This window comes from Daucus carota, chromosome 6 (assembly GCF_001625215.2).
Source record: "Daucus carota subsp. sativus chromosome 6, DH1 v3.0, whole genome shotgun sequence".
NCBI lineage: Eukaryota > Viridiplantae > Streptophyta > Magnoliopsida > Apiales > Apiaceae > Daucus > Daucus carota.
In genome coordinates this window covers 21165701-21187216 of record NC_030386.2, presented here as the reverse complement: position 1 = coordinate 21187216, position 21516 = coordinate 21165701, and the positions used below count along the sequence as shown (strand labels likewise).

Genomic DNA, 21516 nt, shown 5'->3' with positions numbered 1-21516 from the left:
AAATAAATGTAATATAATTCTGAAAAAGTTTCATCCAAATTTTTTTCTAAGAAAAGTATTCCAAACATCCCCCTAGTCGGGCATTCAGTTTTTCGCATGAATTGAACAAAACAAGTAGGGTATCTATGCCAGCACCATTTCTTATTTCTTCTCTAATAAATGTCTACTTCCATAATTTTATCCGTGATAACTTTAACATAAATAATTTATTACGAGGCTACATTCGTCATTGCAGACAGAATGGTCGTTAGAAAACATGTTCCACTCTATATTTAAGTGACGAAAAAGAAGGTATAGTCAAATACTCCTAGGGTGCAGCTTCGATACTTCCTCTTATTTTCCATTTTGTCACCTTCTTGCACTTCTCTTCAATATATTCACACATCTCTCAAACTCATAACAATCACTCCTTGTCTTCTGTCCCTCCCGGAAAAAAAATGCCGACGGAGATGATACCACAATCGCCGCCTACCGGAGAATTCAAGTTCGATAGCGCCACCACTACGCCGTATGTGAGCTGCCCTTCAAGTCCTCAGCGATTCGGCAACCACTTCTTCAGCGCTCCCACTAGTCCTACACGAGCAGCCGCTTTTTACCAGGACCGTTTCCTCGAGGATAACGTGAATCATGTTGCGACATCTTCGGCTGGGTTGAAAAATTTACGAAAAAATGATAACGTAAATGATTTTGAGTTTGAATTCGTCGGGCGGCTTGAGGAGCCTTCTATTTCTGCAGCGGACGAGCTTTTCGATGGCGGGAAAATTCGTTTACTAAAGCCGTCACTGCCCGACACTACAGAAAAACAGGACAAAACTGACGGGAAAAATCTTGTTGAAAAAATAAAAGAAGGTGACGATTTAGCGGAGGGGGTCAAAGAAAGCAAGGAGCATGATCATGGACTGCGAAAAAAATTGAAATCTTCGTCGTTAGAGCGAGCTAAAAGCGATTTGAACACGAAACACAACAAATCCGTGCTGGCCTGGTACAACAAGCTGAAGCTGAAAGACTTGTTATTATTTCGTAGCATCTCCGAGGGTCACAAGGAGAAATACGGGATGCTTCGAAAACGACACAACGAAGACGTGAAGAATTCGAGTTTCAGGTCAACGGAAAGCGGAGGATCCGTGTCGAGCAGACGAAGAGTGTCGGCGCATGAGTGGCATTACACGGCGAACCGTGCGGCGGCGGAGGAGATGAGGAAGAAGACTTTCTTGCCGTACAAGCGAGGTTTGCTGGGTTGTCTAGGGTTCCATGCTCCGGTTGTTCATGAACTTTCTAGAGGGTTTGGTTCATATGTGTTGAGGGAAACATGAATGCCCAGTAACAGATTGTATGTTTCTTTAAATTTATGATTATTTTATTTAATTAGTTTCGAGTTGAATTTGCGATGATAAGATAAATAATTTGTGTGCGACGGGAACAAGTAGGGTAGGTGTAGCCGTCCACCACGTGCTATAAAGACGGTATTTATTTTAAATCAAACTGTATGTAATATGTATGTGTCTGAAACGCCGCAATCGCTGACTAGCTATTTATTTCTTTTAAGGGTCCAGGTCCCTGGCAGTCGTATGCCAGGATCGGTTAAAAAACTCACAATTTTTTGAAAAAGCGCTGGACATGAGAATCTCTGTCCAGCGCTAAAAAAGCGCTGGACATATTAAAATTTTAATATGATCATGGAGAAATTGAGTGTTACTTAACTCTTCCACAGCAGCTGATTATTGTGGACCGCTACCCTTCTTTTAATCAAAGAAGCTACAAGAGATATACTCCCTCCGTCCCATTTTACATGTCCATTTTGACTTTGACCAATCAAATTGACTGAACTTTACACGTATCAGATAATTGAGAAAAATAATAAAAATTATATTACTAGAAAGTATATTTAATCTATTTTTATATGCAACTTTTAGATTTTAGAAATTATGAGTAGATAATTTATACTCCCTCTGTCCCAGTCAATAGTATACATTGGGGGACGGGGGCGTGGTACGAACTTTAATGCTTCAATATAATATAGTTTTGTAAATTATTTTTAAAATCTTTTTTTTGTATAAAAGTATAACATTTATACTTTTATACAAAAAAAAAATCTTAAAAATAAGTTGTAGAACTATATTTTATAAGAGGCTTAAAAAGCGTGTCGAGCAGTGAAAAAAAACGTATACAATTGACTGGGACAAAGGGAGTAATGTTTAGTCAAAAATTGGTCAATTTGACTTCTCGAAAAGCAAAATGAACATGTAAAAGAGGACGGAGAGAGTATATAATTGTGCATTAAAATATTAATGGGAAAAATATATATTATATACTATCTTCGATCTGTGTCCTGGTTGAATTACTACCACAAAGGCACAAACAGCTCTAAGAATTGTATTCATATGGTGGGTACGAGCAGTGCCCATCAACTTGTCATGGCATTCACATTATAAGCTGTTAGAAGGAGCTGTTGGGCTGTCTATTTACACGCAGATTTAATAAATATAAATATTCCCTAATATATTTATAAATTTAATGAAAATATAAATTTAGATACTCGACGACACCTCCCCGGCCGAGTATTGTTTTACAGGACCCCTCCGCTAATTACACCACTTCCCGATAGCTGACCGGTACAGTTAAAAGATAAAAGCGAGGAAGTAAATATTGCTTAATCAGTCACCACTTAACAGTCGGTGAATGCACGACAACACTTGTGAGTTGTGACGCTAGTTTAAAAGGGGATTTCAATTACAAGTTCTAAGCTCCAAAAGCCGAGAAAGGTAAGTTAGAGCGCCATGTGGGCCGGCCGTTTCAATTTTGTCTGAATTCCATTACAAGTCACAGTACAAAACTGGGCTCAAAAAATTAAAGTGCCCAAACTATTCCAATATCGAATTTTCTATGGTGTGCCCAAGAACACACAATAATTACTAAATTTGATATGAATACTAGCTTTTGATTGGTAGATAGATAATAAATGTTAATGACCCCCCCCTACATTCACACCAATTCCACCAATCAAAATAGCCCATCTTCATGAGAGTTTGTACTTATTGTGTGCCCTTGGGCACACATTGGAAAGACCATTCCAATATTAATCCACTTTCCATTTCATTTATTTTAGATTATAATTTTAGTTAAATACTCCCTCCGTCTCAAAATAGTTGTCATATTTCTATTTTTATTGGTTAAATTGACTAAGTTTTGACCAAAAATTATAAGTCAATCACTTATTATTTTAAAAAATTGAAAATTACATCTTAAAATATATTAAAAATTATTTCCGATGACATATTTATTTTAATTTTCCAATTGATAAAATATTAATAAATTTTTCAGTCAAACTTTAATCAATTTAACTGGCACAAAACCAAATGTGACAACTATTTTGGGACGGAGGGAGTTATATTTTATAATTCAAGTTTAATTTATTTTATAATTTTAAATTTTATATAATAAAATCGAAATGATGATCTCTCATTTCCTAGTTCTCTAGCTGAAATGGAAGATCAACAAGACTTGTATGACTACTCAGGGCCGTCTCCAGGATTTCGGAGACCCTAGTATTTTTGAACCAAAATCTAAAATTTGATGAACTAAAATCACATGAAAAATTTGCGGTAGTAAAATAATTCTTAACTAAGAAACAAAGCATAAAAATAGTTCAAGTTAAAGCTAAGAAGTTATTATTCTTCTTGCTTTTGAGTGTCCATATTCCTAAACTGGTGTATAGGAAAGAAGAATAGATATTATTTGAATAATTTTATTGAATATAATTAATAACTAATAATTATAAATATTAATACTACATGTATGTATATATATTGGAGGCCCCTGTACCGATGGAAACTCTAGGCAAATAACTGGGGAGACTCCCCCTGAAGACGCCTCTGTGACTACTATCCTCGATAGCTCGATTTCTGTTCTTAGCATCTTGGATTAGAGACTCAACCGTAACTAGAGTTGGTGATCTTCCTAGTTACTATCCCTCGTTATCCAAGTTCAAACAATCATCGCAACTCAGAGGTTTTGCCAATACATACAAGTCACACTTCGGAACTCGTTCATATGGCTCTCTTATCGGCTCCTCTAGCACGGACTTAGATTCCTCTCTTACAAGCGGATTTTCGAATGAATTAGACTTAGACTCATTCATCATATCCTATGTGCCTCTCACTTATCAAAACTAGTGTTTGGGAATCGTAAATTATTATATCGATCAAAGCACTAATTTAATAATTTAAACACAATCTTTATCTCAGTGATCAAGACAAAACAAACAATATAATCCCTCGCTATATTTAAAACCATTGCCACATAACCAACAACATTTTTCCATCACCTTTCATCACAGATCTATCAAAAACACCCTTGTATTTAACTTTCACTACAGTAGGTGAGGATTTGCTCTAGCAAAACATGTTTAGAACAAAGTGCAACAAATAAACAAAGTGTTATGATATTTTTTTGTGTCTGATATGATATCCATAACTCTTTGTATATATATGACATAATATGTTAAAGATAAATACATCAACCTTCTCACTCATAACTCATTAGTAGACTGACTAAGTGTGCATTATATAACACAAAATCAAGTGTTGAATTTACAAGACATTCAAGCATCTATTTTTAATATAGTTTCATAAACTAACTCAATCCATCCTTTTGATTGAGAACTAGTTTCAACAATTAAGATATAGATGATAAAAATTGAGTGAAAGATTGAGCAACAACAAAATAAATATTAATATACAAAATCAATACAATAATATAATATAACAATGAGAAATGAAAAATCTATGATCATTTCATAGAAGTATCCCAATAATAAAAAATTATGACAATCATATAATAACAATTATTCAAACAAAATTAGAAGTACCAAGAATTTGTGATGATCACAAATAAGAATACCACTCGTTAAAATACGTACAAACTAATTGTAATAACATGATTTTGTATATAATATACAATCCCTAAAACATATGTTAATATTTTAAATTTGTCTACGCAACCCATACTATCATTGATCGCTCCAATTTGATTCTCAAACTAGAATTCTAAATCATTAAAGTCGGATTTTTAATCAGGGATAAACACGAAAATATAATTACAAATATAGAAATATCCTTAACAGTATTAGTCCAAATTGACAAAACAACACATTTAATAAAAAAATCAAAATTTAAAAATTATAAATGATGTTTCTTGAAAGGTTGATACGCACACATGAAGTGCAAGTTCACGAAATACATTTGACTCTACTTGTACAAATATACAACCTATTTATTATTTGATATCTCTTAAACTTTAATATTTATTAATTTAAATTGAACGGGAGCTAAAAAAATAATATATTGAAATGTTTATATGTGAATATAAGATGAGTCAAATTATTTTTTAATGAAAAATTATTATATCACTTATAACTTTGTTAACTCGTAATTTTGGTTGTCATTCAAAATTTAAACCAAATTCAAAATGTAAAAAACACTCACTCCTCCGGTCCTCCCCGAGTTCCCCCACTTGGGAGCAAAACATAAAAAGTTTTAAAGTATAGGGGCCGTTTGGGCAAGGTTAAAAGAAGTGACTTCTTGCTTAAAATAGAGAAGTGCAGCAGAAGTGAGAAGTAAATAAGTTAATAAAGTGTTTGGAAAAGAAGCAGAAGCTGTGAGAGAGAAGCTAGCATTCTCAGCTTTTTAAAAGTGCTTCTACTTCTTTACACAAACGGGTCAAGAGAAGCAGAAGCTAGAAGTAACTTCTGATTCTGCGAAACAAACAGGGCCATAGTCTGAACATATCCCCAATTCATCTCATCGGAAAATCAAGAAGCATCTCTTTAACCTAACCTTTCAACTCAGCCATGGATGAATCTTTCTTGTTGATGCTCACAAATCTCCTCCACCTCCAAAACCACCTGGACCCCACCTCTTCCCTCCTCACCCCCACCCCTACCCCCACCTCCCCCACCTCTCTCCTCACCTCCACCTCCGCCGCGCCTCTCCTCTTCTTCACTATCGCCTCCGTTCTCTCTTATCTCACCACCACTTCGCTCCAAAATTCATCCCCAGCCTCCTCTTCCCAACCCCACCAAAACCCAGAACCCAATTCCCCTGATTCTGATCACAAGCACCAGTTCTCGATTTCGGCTTTTCGGGCTTTTTCGACGGAGCACATTTGGGCTATGGAAGCTCCTTTGAGGGATGCGCAGTGGCGATCGTTGTATGGACTTTCTTACCCTGTTTTTACTACTGTTGTTGACAAACTTAAGCCTTTTATTGCTCAGAGTAATTTGTCTTTGCCTACTGATTACGCGGTGGCGATGGTGTTGTCGAGATTGTCGTTAGGTCTTAGTGCTAAGACGTTGGCCAAGAGGTATTCGCTTGAGCCTTATTTGATTTCCAAGATTACGAATATGGTTACTAGGTTATTGGCTACTAAGCTTTCTCCGGAGTTTATAAGGATTCCTATTGTGAGACGTCGTTTACATGAGACGACACAGGCGTTTGAGGAGTTGACTTCATTGCCCAATATTTGTGGAGCTATGGATACTACTGCTGTGAAGGTTAGGTCTAAGAATGTGGGGGATGTCTTTGTTTCGAAACATGGGTTTCCTTCGGTTTTATTGCAGGTTGTTTCGGATCATAAGAAGATTTTGTGGGATGTTTGTGTGAAGGCACCGGGTGGTTTTGATGATGCTACTCATTTGAGGGATAGTTTGTTGTATAATAGGTTGGTTTCGGGGGATATTCTGTGGGATAAGGTAATAAATGTGAGGGGACATAATTTGAGGCCTTACATTGTTGGAGATTGGTGTTATCCTTTGTTGTCGTTTTTGATGACTCCGTTTTCTTGGAATAGGACGGGAAGTCCTGCGCAGAATGCGTTTGATGAGGCATTGATGAAGGGAAGAAAGCATGCGGAGGAAGCTATTGGATTACTTAAAGGGAGGTGGAGGATTTTGCAGGATTTGAATGTGGATATAAATCATGCACCTCAGACGATTGTAGCTTGTTGTGTGTTGCATAATTTGTGTCAGATTGCTAAGGAGCCTGAACCTGATCTGTGGAAGGAACCCGAAGAGATTGGGGAATCTCCTGGAATATTGGAGAACGAGAAGTCTTACTATTACTTTGGGGAAAGCGTGAGGCAGGCGTTGGCTGATGATTTGTACCAAAGGCTTTCATCAAGATGAGGCATTGTTCTCAAGGACGTGGGTTTCTTCCTGTGCTCACCATAAGAATCTTTTCCACCAGGCCGATCTAACTTGTATGTTTTAGAGTACATGTCTTCTATCTTTAAATAACATTTAGAGGTAGATTTGTTGTAGTTATCTCCAATGGTTTAATGGCTATTGATAAGCTCGAATACTTTGAATTTTATGTAAGTTATTATCTATAGGAAAATGCATCCTTGTTGATCCATCTGCTTAATCTGTCCAAACTCTGTTTAATTGTTCTTAGTATTGAGTGTGAATGTGTGATTGATATAGTACAGTAATATTTTAGTCTACCTGTCTAGCCTTGACAATATATGACCGAAAGAAAGCATTTCAGTGTAAGACTTAGAATTTGTTGATCTGCGCACACATTTTGTGGAATGCAAGTCTATAAATGTATGTATCGGTTAATTTACTGAACTGTCTTATTGGAAAAATATAAAGACTGCCAACAACTTATATCCTTGAAGTAGCTTCTTGCTTTCCTTGAGATTTGTTCTGCATCCTGTGTCATCTTTGTAGAGTATGGACTCTTATATTTCTGGTACCTGTTCTTAGAAAAGGCTAAATAAGGCTCTAGAGGTAGTGGAAATAACCACAAAATTGATGCTTGGAAGAAGAGGTACAAGTATGATTTGTATTATAGAAACAAGAAAATACCATAATAACGAGTCATCTTACCTCGTGTTACCAAAAACATCAGACGCTGGTGCAGCAGGACTATGTTGAGGTTCTTCGTATTCATGTGTCCTTTTTGTTTTTTTAATTTTCCTCTTACATGTTAATATTTATCTCTTCTATTACTTCTCTACTGAATAGAACCTTGTTTAGGACTTACTTTTTAGTATCCCCTTTCTATCCAATATAAAAGCTTGTTACTCCTTGGTCATAAATATTCAAACTCTTAAAAATAAAGCCGAGTCCGACAATTGAAAACATATAAATATTGGTCATTTTCTGACAAGTCCTGGAACATGGCAGCTAATCTCATTGTGGTAACTGGGCCAACTAGCTTACTTGTCAGCGTCTTCTTTTTTATATGGCAATAAATTCTACATGAATACTGAGAAGTAGAGAAAGAGAATTGAAATTTGCTTCATGGTCTGCTACATCTTTCTTATGCTCTTTGTGATAGGTTACCATACTCAAGAGTTATTAGTTTTATGAAGAGAAGGAGAAGTTTATATTGCTGTTGAATGTCCTAATAACATTGTCTTATTCTGAATGGATATAAAGCATAGTGCCAACTTACAGTATGGATAATTTAGAAACTGAACATATATATGGATGGGGAAGCATTTGTTGCTTGTTTATCAGTTTATCTGTATAGCAATCCACCCTCTTATGCTGTCCATGATTAGCAATGTTGCCGCTTTGTTTTACTACAGTTGTGTTTGTGCACACACTTTGGGTGCAATGGAAGTGTAAAAATTTATGTTTTACTGGGAAGGTGCAATAAATTTAGCTTTGAGCCACAGTCGGTTCCTATCCTGCTGAGGTTTGACAAGTTGAGGAGGCTAAACAGTAATTCAACAATCGAAATCCGATCTGACATAAAATTGTAAACAAACCAGAACATGAGAAAACTACCACCAAAGTCACAGCCTCATTTTGTTGAGGTCCTTAGAGAGGGTTCTCGCTTGCGCTAATCTTAAATCACACTGTCATTGAGTGCATCAGATACTTGTGCAACAGGGTTGGCCAGGGTATGATTTATGTGTATCATCCGTGTTCTTAGTTCCTCATATTTCAGTTTTTTTTCACTAAACAAAATCTAGTTGAGCTCATCTCCCCCCCTCCGACCCACTCACCCATCCTCGCTCTCTCCCTCTCCCGCTCTTCCTTGGTATATATGTTTTATATGACCTCTTGGTAGTGCAAACATGTCAATGATGATTCTTTATTCTTTTCACCTTATATCCTATCTTATTGCATCATCTAAACTACCATGAAACCTTGATCCTTGGTGAAAAGAACGGTCCATTAGTAGAAAATTATGAGCAAATTTAATATTTTTCACGACTGAATACTGGAGTGGCACTGCCAAAGCACTGCCTTACACAAAGGGACCTTTAAGTTCAGAACCAGCCGCATATCAATCAGCAATGAGCAGTTGTACGAAAGTAAAGCTTATATATCAAGAGACTTCACCTCTCTCCCATCTTTGCGGCCCAAACCAAATACAAGCAAATGTTGGAGCAAAATACATCACTGTACAAAAAGAATAAACTGTAGTGCCTAATGTGCTTACTCGACAATCTATCTTCTGTTAGCACACACATGTATGTTTGGCACTCATTGTAAAAAAGAGAAAAAAAACATCCGCTAAAAGTAAAATGTTCAGGCTTCACTCTTTTTTTTTTTTGTACAGAAAGATAGTTATGGGAAAGAGAGTCAGCATCTCTTCAGCGTATATCTTATGACAACAACTTGGAGCTCCTTGAGGAATCTTCAATTGACAAGATTCAACAAATCTTTTGAAATATTTGAACTGTGATCATGACGTCTAGCATTACCATATTTCAGTACTGTGGCAAAAAGCAACTTAATACCATCGATGCCAGGGTTTTGCATGGCTGCATAGTGTAGATCTGCACAGTGTCACCCTACTCTCTCGAGACACCCCTATTGAGACAAGATTGTAGCACAGATGACAAGTTTAGAGAAACTATTTGGAAAGTCTTCTATAAACACATTGATGCTCTTTATTAGTTGTGCATAAAGTCTTCGAATAATCAAACATGAAATCCCTACTACTTTAGAATGTAGCCACCATACACAACAGCACAGCAGACATACAAAATTGAGGCATCATGTATGGAACCGTGTCATGCAATGAACATAGAACAAGTACAATGAGGTATTGATTTTAAAGGATCTACCTGATTAGAATGCAAAAGGCAGTGTAGAGACAGCATACCAAAGAGTGATAAATTTTTTGAAAGATTAAATCATTAACTGAAGAAATATAAAGATAATGTTGGACTTTGGGTCGACAACACAATTTTATTTTCTTAGAGCAAGTCCAATGGTTGTGCTCAAATAGATGGAGTTATTTCTATAAGTTAGCACTCAAAAATACTTTTTGGTGCTAAAATAGAACCATGTATTTTAGGGTTTATTATCTAGTTGGTCACTGAAGTGGACTTAATGTATCAAGTTGGTCACTGAACTAAAAACGGTATCAAAATGGTCACTAAAGTCACCATAAATATCAAACAAGTACCTCGAAATATGAGTTCAAGCAGCAAAAATATTATTTATAGAGTTTCACACATTATTCTTGAATGTTACCATAACCAAGTAAAAGGTTATGATTTCTAGTATTTAGGATAATATATTTAGATTTTATCAAGTTCATTTATTATTTATTTTTAATTAAACAAAGAAAATAACTATATAATAAAAAATAAATGATAAATTAATTTTATAAAATCTTAATATATTATCGTAAATACTAGAAATCATAACCTTTTAGTTGGTTGTGGTAACATTTAAAAATGATGTGTAAAACTCTATAAATAATATTTTTATTGCTTGAACTCATATTTCAAGGTACTTATTTGATATTTATGGTGACTTTAGTGACCATCTTGATACCGTTTTCAGTTCAGTGACCAACTTGATATATTAAGCCCACTTCAGTGACCAACTAGATAATTAACCCATGTATTTTATGGTTGGTTCTATAAAAGAATTTAACTATTTAAACTTTTGGGATACTTTTAATTTATACTTTGAAATTCTATTTTTAAATTTACAAGATATTTTCAATTCCTACATTTAAGTTTTCGTAAAAAAACAAAATTAAGAAAAATTTTATTTACAAGTATCATATTTATACGCCTTAACATACGTGCAAAAAGTCAAAGGTTCATACAATTAGGGATGTAGGTAGTATAAAATTAGTAAAACAACTTTTTACTTAAAAATATAACGGAATAATCTTGACAGAAAAGCGTCTTACTGTCTTAGGAGTTAGGGGTGCAAATTGAAAGAGAATTTAAAGTTGGTTAGCAAACTTCCACTAAAAAAAGTCAGTGTTTTTTGTCTAAAGTTATAGGGGTACCATATGCAATAAACTCTAAAAACAAGTCCAAGTTGTACCTTTATAACTGTTGACCAGTCCAGAACCCAATCAGCAGTGTCTTGACCTAAAGCTCGAGGTGCAAAAGAAAGTATGGCTCCCCTAGCAGTGGTGTTCCTCAATTCCATCAACATTAACATGATTAAACCACAGTAAATCAAGGAAGGTAGACTTTGTCAAATTTTGGTAGACAGCCGATTAAATTCACTGACACATGCTCAATGTTCAATCAAGTGATATCGTGCAATAATTTCTAAGCACGTGTACTTTTCCCACTGTTGGGAAGAAGACCATCCCTGGCCATTTCATTAAGAACGTCAAATGCAGCATCAGTGTTGCCTTCTTTATTGTTGATCTGAACAAGGACTTTTGCAAGCTCCGCATCAGTAAGCTGACAGCTTCTCAATGTGTTTTCTATAACTTGATTCAACTCATCAGTCAACCCATCTTTCCGAAGTTCTTTAGCAAGTGCAATTATGGTTGCAGTATGAGCAATAAATCCATCATGCATCATCTCCTGGTACATATTATAGGCTTTCTGCAAATTGCCACCCCTACAATGGCCATGTATCATGATATTGTAAACCGCTGCACTAGGCCTTCTATCCCTCTGAAGCATTGAATCAAAAACTCGATCAGCTTCTTTCATCAAGCCCTTCATACAGAATCCCTTTATTAGAGCAATAACACTTTTCACCTCAATATTACTAGAACTTTCAATTAGTGTGTTATACGTGACATCAACAGGAACTGACTCCTGATAATATAGCTTGAATAAAAGCTGCTTTGCCTCTTTCGTCCGAGCTTGTTTGCTAAGCCCATTAATCAGCACGCTGTAAGTAACAACATCAGGAAGCAACCCCTTTTTAATCATTTCGTCATGTAGATGAAGAGCAGTGTTTACATCTCCTTCAGTACAGTGCCCGTTGATCAAGGTAGTGTACGTACATTCATCCGGGGACAAACCTTTTCCTATCATATCTTGAAATAGATCACAAGCTTCGCCCAGTCTGCGCTGCTCACAAAGACCTTTAATCAGTGATGAGTACGTGATCGTATCAGGTAAAACACCCTTTTCAACCATCATGCGATTTATCTCAAATGCTCTCTCCAGATCCTGATTTCTGCAGAACGCAGATATGAGTGTACTGTAACTTACTACGTCTGGAACTAGCTTCTTTTCTGTCATATCTTCAAGCACTTTAAAAGCATCTTCTATTCTTCCCGATAAGCAGTGACCGTTGATTAATGCATTGTACGTTACTATGGAAGGTGAGAAACCACTTCTACTCATTTCATTTAATACTCGATAAGCTTCATCCAGACATCCCTGCTGACAGAAGCCATCAACCAATGTTGTATATGTTCTCTCATTTGGCCTTAATCCTCTAACAATCATCTGATCAAAAAATTCCCTAGCTCGATGCAAGTTCCTAGCCTTACACATACTACTAATTAATGAAGTATAAGTTATGACATTTGGAGAGAGACCATTTCTTATCATCTTCGCGTGCAACACAAGTGCTTGATGAAAATCACCATTTTTACAATACCCATTCACAAGTGTATTATACGTCACCTCATCCGGGAACAGACCTTTTTGACTCATCTCTTCAAGAATCTCACTCGTCTTCTCCATCTGCCCCTCTCGACAGAGCCCGTTGATTATCACATTATACGAAATCAAATTCGGTTCCAAATTCTTCACACTCAACAACTTCATATACTCATACGCCTCATCAATCATCCCAATTTTACAATAAGCATGAATTAAAGTATTATACGTAACCACATTCGGCAAACAACCATTCCTTTCCATTTCCGCATAAAATTCTAAACCCCTATCAAATTCCCTAACCGCACAAAACCCGCGAATCAATATATTGTAAGTAAACACATTTGGCTGAACTCCACTTTCAACCATATCCTTATACAATCCTTCAGCTAATTCCATTGTTTTATGACTACTAATCACGGAATCAAGAACCCAATTATACGACAACACACTAGGCATAAAACCATTGCATTTAGCTAAAACAATAGTATTCAAAGCAGCATCAATCATATTCAAGTGAGAATAAGTCTTTACCATCAAATCAAAAACCGAAGAACTCGAATTCGAAGCCTGGTAAGAATCTTTAAGGCACTGAAAGACCAAACTACCCTTATCACCACTTGAAGCAGCATCAACAGCCACATTCTCAGCTAAAGTTTGAGCAGATTTATAAAGCTTGAATCTTGTAAGTATATGTAGAGTGATACACTTACAATTAAGGTCAAAAAATGGGTGGGGACGAACCCATTTCAAGATTTTCAAGATTAAGGGTTGGTTAAATTGGGATTGGAGAAGTAAAGTAGAAGTGATTTGAGGGGTAAAATGGGAAGATAAAGAGTTGATGTCTAATGGGTGGTGGCGTTTTAGGATGGCGATGGCTCGATTAACGAGCACGGCCGGTGGTGGCGAAGATGAAGGAATGGGTTTAAGGAGGGGCATTTTGGGAACGGGGCGTCGGGGTATATTCAGAGAAGATGTAAATTTATTGGTAAATATAATTAGTTCACAGATTTATGATTATACACTAATTTTATTACCTTTGAAACTAGATTTTTAAGTATATACCGTGTTTGATTAGTGTTTAATTTATAAGTATATAACAAGAATTTTGAAATATTAAAATTGATTGATTATAGATATATAATAAGTTAAATTATTTTATAAAATTAAGAAAACAAATATAGATTTCAAATTAGAAATAATGAGACTTTTAATGAATAAATACTACAACGACTTAATATATTTACAATGATACTCTTATAAGTTATATGTGGATTCATTTTTTTTTATTTTTGTTGCTGCAACATCACCTGCAGGTTATTTAGATAGTAAACACTTGTTTCTGCATTTCGGGTGGCTGTCAATTACTTAAAAGCTCTTTAGTGCAATAGTTTCTCTGGAAAAGAATCTAGTAGCTTCATCTACTTTCAATCTTTTTATGAAATGAACTAATCTTTTTATGGTGTCCTAACTATTAGTTATACATAACAATTTACCTTCCATCCCAACCTTTCAGAGATGGTGTTGGTACCTCGCAATCGATTGTCAGGAATCTGTTAAATAACATACAAATTTTTGTACCGTTGGATGATTATCCAGTGATTGAGATTATAACTTTCTTTTTAGCACCATCATTGTTTTATAGCCGCCGGATATTTCAACGACCAGAAAACAACATGTTATTTAACAAGACGAGTACCCGCCTTTTAAATATGCGTTTGACGCAGCTTAAAGATATAATTTCCCTGCTCCAATCTATCTGCATTCTACTCAAACATACACATTTAAGTACAGTCCCAAGCAGGCAGCAATGGCAAGGATTACTTCCTTCTTGCTTATTGTTTGTGCAGTGATGGTCGCGCTGGAAATCGGGGAGGCCTTTATATGAGACGGACCTGAGTACCAGCAAACATCAGCCGCGTGCGGTCAGTTTGTCTTGAGTGGTAAAACACAAGGCTTTTCTGCTGAGTGCTGTGGAGCATACAAAGCATTTGTTAAATCGGCCAAAACGACAGCCGAAAGGAGACAACTCTGTGCTTGCGTCCAGCAAAACGGTAGAAATAGGCCCGCCAGTATTCCAACCTATAACGCTCTTCCAGGGAAATGTGGACTTCCTTTCATATTCTCAGCTGATCCTAGTTTTGATTGCAATACGTAAGTTTTTCTTTCCCTCATCGCGTTTACGTGACAGATCATTGTACTGATAATGTACTTTCTTTTTACTCGTTTTTTAAACTATGAAAGTGTATATGTGCAGTGTAAACTGAGGTGCGCCATGCATCACCGACAAAAACCCAGGTGGAGGAGAAACACTGCAGTTGAAGGAAAGCATATATGTTCAAATAAGAACTTGATAATAAAACTCTCAGCTATTACTGTATTAATAAGACTCAATGTTGTTGACCCTTTGAATTTTAAAATTTAATAAATGCAAGAACAAAAATTATATGTATCATCGTTCCCACCTACGGATGCAATGTTATTGTAAAAACACGAAGCATATATGCTAAGAGCCAATATATTTGCAAAAAAATGCCACAAGCTCACTAACTAAATTTGATTTTACAGCAGTTGGTGAGGTGTGGTTCAGCATTTGTATTTGGAACAGAAGAGACTGTGTATTATATCTGGAAGAAGAAATTACAAAGACAATAACTTTGATGTGAAGCTGCTACTGTTTTTACAGATGTTCTTGCTGGGAAGCCGAGATGGTCGCAGTGCACCAACTTCGTAGAATATATCCAAGTTGTAGTACTTCCTTTCCAGTTTTCCTATCTATGCTATTCTCAAACATACTGCTACCCTTACTTCGTGCTCCCGATACTTCGTGTAGAAACTCCATGTAACAATTTGACAAATCCAAGAAAGCTCAACTTTCCATCATTAGACCTTATCCAGTCACGGATCACGGAAAGCACAGGGACTGAAGGACCAACACCGAGTTCCTAAAAATCCACATATAACTCGAGTAAGTAGTGATGGACAAACTAAGTATTGCTGCAAGCCATTACAGTTTTGTTGATTTTGTTATAGGATTTGTTTATCTTTGCTGTCGATGATAGCTTCTAATTGTAATTAAAACTCCTGCCCACCACTACAAAGTCCTGACCCTTTTTCTCTGGTTTTATATCATTTAAAAACTCAAAACAAGTAATTCCTAATTCTATGATGGGTTTCCTAGAAAATATTGATTTATAATTTTGAGACACAACTCAGCCAAGCAAGTGCAGGTGTTAAAATAAGTATACAGTTTTCTTCATGGATCATCGAATTTCTTAGAAAAAGAAGAGAAGAAAGTAAGAACTCACTGATGCCAGTTCTTCGATAACAATTGCCCTGTTTCCATCCTTCTCAAAAATTTCATATGCACAACGAGTATGTTGTTCCCACTGATCTAGTGCTTCCATCTGATGGACATTAAGTGCAGCTGCGCTGAACTCTTCAAAATTCATCCTTCTGTACTTGAGAACATTTAGCTGGTGAAAGAAATTGAATTGCGTCAACAAAAGATCCATAATTAAAGAGAAAACTCAAAACACATGCAAATAACTAGAGCTCGTCTTCCTTACTGATGTCAGGAAATCAGGTGTCCGAGACTCCTTCATAGCATCTGTTTCATGTTTCATCAGTGCCTGCTCAAACATGTGTACAAGCACATTTATACAATATAATGTAATGTACACATCCCAACCTATGAGAAATATTATATATGGAAACTATACCGAATTTATGCTTTCCAAGTTTATGCTGTTGTTTTGATTTGGCTCCAACAAAGCAAACTGCTTCTTCAGGTAAAAAACGTCGTCTGGTGTCGATGTCTTTGATAATGCCTGTGAATTTGAAAGTGAAATCAGTTTTAAATTTTGATCTTACAGGCTCCCTCACACAAATGGTGGAGTTTACGTTATTACATCTAATAGTTGAACTTTTTACTTTTAGCTAGACTTCTTAGCTGATATGGGTACTCTTGCTAAGATACTACACAAAATGTTGCAAAAGATGAAAGCTCAAGGACAGAACGTACACAATTTAATACATATACAATTATGGCTGAACCTAAACATAAGAGATGTAATGACACACAAAATGCTTCTGTAGTACAAAGAAGGCCAAGCATGAGAAGAGGAGCAATGGGAAATCATCACAAGTTGATATGTTTATGAAATAAACAGATTAAGGAAACAATATATAAGTAATAGAAAAGGCTTATGGCTCTTCTGATAACTAAGCACAAGAATTGACCAATGCCTCAAGAAATATGCCATAACTTAGGTGCCCATCAGGTCAGAGTGTGCATGTATAAACAGAGCTAATGACTTTTGTTCATCATCTTAGAAGATAAACTACATATCATCTTAAAATATTTACTATTTACATAACATCAGGTCAGAGTGTTCATGTTCTAGTTCAGAAAGAGCAAAATCTGGATTGTACAGTGCATTGTTCAATTTGAAAGGAATGTACTTAGAAGTGATGCATTTCTACTTTAAATCATACACACACCCTTAAGGCAGCCTTGCGCAATGGTGTTGATCGCATGTAAACTTTCATAAGTCTGAATATATTAATGTCAAGTGGGACTTCTATGTCTTTGTGACTCCTTATCCAGGAATGACCTGAAATAAAGACAATTAAGAGTTAAGGAAAAAACAACTCTGTTGATCAAAAATAATATATTCTGAGAAAGAGGGAGTAGGGGGGAGTGGGAGGGGGGCGGAATCAGAAATTATGTCCTCAAAGAGGTAGGGAGAGAGGGAGAGGGAGACTTACTAAGAGCCTGTGCCGCAGTCATTCGTTTACGAGGGTCTTTATTCAAAAGACGCTTGACAAAATCCTTAGCCTCCAAGGATAATGAAGGCCAAGGTTCATCGTCAAAACTTGGATCAGCCTTAACAACTGCTCGAAATATGCCAGACTCAGTTCGGGCCCAAAATGGGCGACTTCCACACAGAAGTATATACACTATAACACCTGTACTCCATACGTCAGCCTCTGTGCTGTAAGATCTATGTAAAACTTCGGGTGCCACATAGTACGCACTTCCGACAATGTCATTCAGTTTCTGATCTGCAAATGTAATAGGCAGTTAGTAATGCTGTCCTAGAGTTACAATCAAAACACATTCTTGTACGATCCAGTTGAAATGATGCTGACCTGGTCTAACAAAATCAGACAGCCCAAAGTCTATTGCTTTTAACTGAGAGTTTTCATCCGTTGTGCTAAATAGAAAATTCTGCTCCAGTAAAAGTTACAGTAAAGTTTAACATCCACACGACAAGTTACAAAACCAAATAAATTTCTGCAGAGATCAACTTTAAGTTTGCGAATCCTGTTTGCACTAGATAATCTAGTTAAGGAAAAGATTAATGAGAGAATGAGCTTTACCTCCGGTTTAAGATCCCGGTGCACTACACCCTGTAAATGGCAAAATGCAACGACTTTTAAAATTTGCCCCATAATAGCCTTTGCATCATCTTCTGAATATTTTCCACCCCTGTCGATTACAGTAGTTCATAAAAATTAACAAAAGATTCAACGCAAACTTATCATAAAGAGAAATATAGAAACAAGACCGATGACCATAGGTTGTGGACAAAGCAAACAATTGCTACATACTAATAAAAGAAACACCTTGCAAGTATTCTGTCAAGGAGCTCTCCCCCTTCACAAAGCCTGAAATTAACAAATGAAGTTGGTTAGCATCCACATCCTATGAAAATTCTAGGTCGCAATACAAGAGGCAATCTTCAAAATTAATATTGTCTACAACGAAATATCCAGAATATAGTCAGTATTCTGGAAGAAAACAAGACGATGATGAGCTATATTTGCAACAAAAAACACGTCTATGAGAGCTTACTCCAGTACTATATAGACATTATCTTTGTCTTCAAATGCATCATAGAATTGGGCAAGATTTTCATGTCCTTTTAAACCTTTCAAAATTTTCACTTCCCTTCTCACATCCTCGATTGCAATTGCAGTTGTCATCTAGCATTCAAAACATAATTGGCACAAAAAAAACCCTTCAGATAACTAAAATAGGACAGCAACAAGAAATTCGAAAAATACCCAAAACAGAAATTCTAATAAAATCCCAAATATTAATGAGAAACACATAGAACAGGGTGAAAAAAGACCTTAGACTTAGAAATGATCTTGACAGCAACTTGTTGACCTTTAAGCTCCCCCTTCAAACACTTAGCAGCACAAGTATACCCAAAATGCCCTCTCCCCACTTCTTTCCCAACTTCATAACAACTCTTGAACTCCTTGGAGAACCCAAAGCTCTTGTCCAGCCCTCCACACTCCTCTTCCTCATCCGCCCCCTTCCCGCCGCCTCTCCGCCTCAACAACACCGCCTTTATATGCTTCGCCGGCGAAGCCGGCCGCCTGAAAAACTTCCTCGGCGTGGAGTTCGCCGGCGAAGACGCCGATTTCTTGCCGAACAAGTAATGCGCAGGACTCGGCGTGTAAAACGGGAACATGGGTGTTTTCTTTCCGGCATTCGAATCATTCTTGGCCGGAGATTTGACGTCGTCTTCGGTGTACACGATTTCTTCTCCCGGCGGCGCGTAGAGATTCGGCCGGGGAGGCTTGGATGTGCATGTTCCCATATTAATGCAAAAAATGTAGTATTGAAAGTTTGAGTGTAGTGTCGAAAGTGTTTGATAAAAGTATTATGTGAAAATATTTATATGGTGATGATCTGGTGTTGTGCTCTGTTTTATCTTGTGGTGAAGTGAAGAAACAGAGTGAGAGAGAAGAATAGGTAGGTTGGGCTCTCTCTCTTTATTGGGTTCTATAAGGTGGGGTGATACAAGTTATTATGAAGGAGATGGAGAACGAAGTTGATACGTAACATTTCACTAGGAAGTCTCCTTGTGTCATGACACACGACGAATGTAAATTGTGACCAGGTGTGTATCACCATTTTAAAAACAAGTGGACTGAAAAAAACAGAAAAATTATATATTTATATCATAATTTTTAAATTATACTCTCCCCGTCCTTCTTTACATGTCCATTTTGCTTTTCGAAGAGTTAAATTGATCAATTTTTGACTAAACATGACAAATTATCTACTCATTATTTCTAAAATCTGAAAATTGCATATTAAAATAGACTAAATATATTTTCTAATAGTATAACTTTTGTTATTTTTCTCAATTATCTAATACATGTAAAGTTCGATCAAAATATAGTCAATTTGACTGATCAAAAGTCAAAATGGATATGTAAAAGGGGACGGAGGAAGTATATTTATACCTGATTGGAGTCCCGATTAATCACTTCAGTTAATTCTGACTATCGGATTAGTCACTAAACATTTGATTCCACTGATTAATTCCAAGATAAATCTGCCTCAAAATTTTTTATAAATTACTCTATCAGTAATTGGCTAAAAGTCAAATACTTTCAAGTTGATAACAAATACTTAAATGTGTTATATCAAAGAGTAATGCTAACATCGTACATCAATGTAAAATCATGAGGTCTCTATACAAGACATCCAATTTATAATGAGCATGCCACATTTAGGTGAACCAAATACCATATTTCAACGAATGATTTAATGGAATGCACTCATCTGAGATTGATCAAGCTCCGATCATTTGTGTGGATCCTGAGCCGATAGTATTTCACAATCTACGTTAATGGAGGGAGTAGAGTAGAACAGGTTACTCTATATCAGTAAGACAGTAACCCAACCACTCAGTGCTTCTCGAATCTTTACCTAAAACTATATTTATTTATAAACAGACCACTTGCAGTTTTATACACTCACAACTCCTTGTCCCGTATGGACTATTTTACCTTGGTTTCCAAATGATGAAGTTTTGGACTGAGTGATAATTGTTCAAAAATATTAAAAAGAATTTACTGTTGGATAACTAATTGCTTGAGAAAATGAAACATCAGCATTCGTCTACTTTGTTGTTTGTGATATTCATGAATGATGAATATTTTATGAAGATTATAATACTGTAAACTATAATAACCAAGCCTATGACCTAATTCAATAACATTAAAATCCTATTCTATATTCAAAAACTTGTCGTATATCATCTCAAAAATTCTGGGGAAAAAATTATAATCAACATATCAAACTCAACAACCCATCACTGATAAATTGTTGTATCGCATACAAGTTTACAGAATCCTGACAGTTTCATTACATCCGGTCGGGTCAGGCTTAATATTATTTATGAAATTCAAATCTACGAACACATGTATACCGAATTTAATAATCAATCACAGATCGATCCAAAAATACTAAATTAGCATATATTAGTTCTTGACTTGTATTTCTAAAATGTTCAAACCTTCTTATTTTAAATGATGTAGATCCCTTCGAAACCGAGATTGCATTCCAGATTGACAAGGGTGATTAGGGTCATTTGGTTAAGTTCACTAATCATCAATTCTCCATAGTATGACAGAGTAGAAATGAACACACCATCGTTTGAGATGAGAAAAAGAAAGCAATAATGGTGAAATTATTACATTAGTATCAAAACTCGAAGATACTGCCTGCTAAATGCTAATCAAAGCTTATGTAATTGACAGAGTATTTTAAGTATCTGTCCATGTGCATGATAAGTAATTACCAATAATTAAGTGATTAGAAAGTGTATAAACAATGCACTTCTTTAGATCGAGGCAGTA

At 36.0% G+C, this 21516-nt stretch overlaps 4 protein-coding genes across 4 annotated transcripts; 2 read left to right on the top strand and 2 right to left on the bottom strand.

The window, feature by feature from the left end:
* Positions 1-295: 295 nt before the first annotated feature.
* LOC108225773 (uncharacterized) lies at positions 296-1368 on the top strand. The gene has a single exon (XM_017400727.2). The coding sequence runs from the start codon at positions 438-440 to the stop codon at positions 1311-1313; it is 876 nt and encodes a 291-aa protein (XP_017256216.1). The 5' UTR covers positions 296-437; the 3' UTR covers positions 1314-1368.
* A 4246-nt stretch (positions 1369-5614) lies between these two features.
* LOC108225744 (protein ALP1-like) lies at positions 5615-7409 on the top strand. Its single transcript, XM_017400683.2, has one exon. It carries the CDS (start codon positions 5849-5851, stop codon positions 7178-7180), a length of 1332 nt encoding a protein of 443 aa, XP_017256172.1. The 5' UTR covers positions 5615-5848; the 3' UTR covers positions 7181-7409.
* A 1908-nt stretch (positions 7410-9317) lies between these two features.
* Positions 9318-13824, bottom strand: LOC108225719 (pentatricopeptide repeat-containing protein At5g39710). Its single transcript, XM_017400653.2, has 2 exons — positions 11312-13824; positions 9318-9829 (listed from the first exon to the last, which is right to left on the bottom strand). Exon 1 carries the CDS (start codon positions 13783-13785, stop codon positions 11545-11547), a length of 2241 nt encoding a protein of 746 aa, XP_017256142.1. The 5' UTR covers positions 13786-13824; the 3' UTR covers positions 9318-9829; positions 11312-11544.
* A 1524-nt stretch (positions 13825-15348) lies between these two features.
* LOC108225730 (CDPK-related kinase 5) lies at positions 15349-19640 on the bottom strand. The gene is made up of 11 exons (XM_017400666.2): positions 18987-19640; positions 18707-18837; positions 18478-18519; positions 18232-18340; positions 18001-18079; positions 17617-17913; positions 17350-17462; positions 16569-16676; positions 16416-16478; positions 16155-16322; positions 15349-15791 (listed from the first exon to the last, which is right to left on the bottom strand). The coding sequence occupies exons 1-11, from the start codon at positions 19461-19463 to the stop codon at positions 15651-15653; spliced, it is 1728 nt and encodes a 575-aa protein (XP_017256155.1). The 5' UTR covers positions 19464-19640; the 3' UTR covers positions 15349-15650.
* Positions 19641-21516: the final 1876 nt, after the last annotated feature.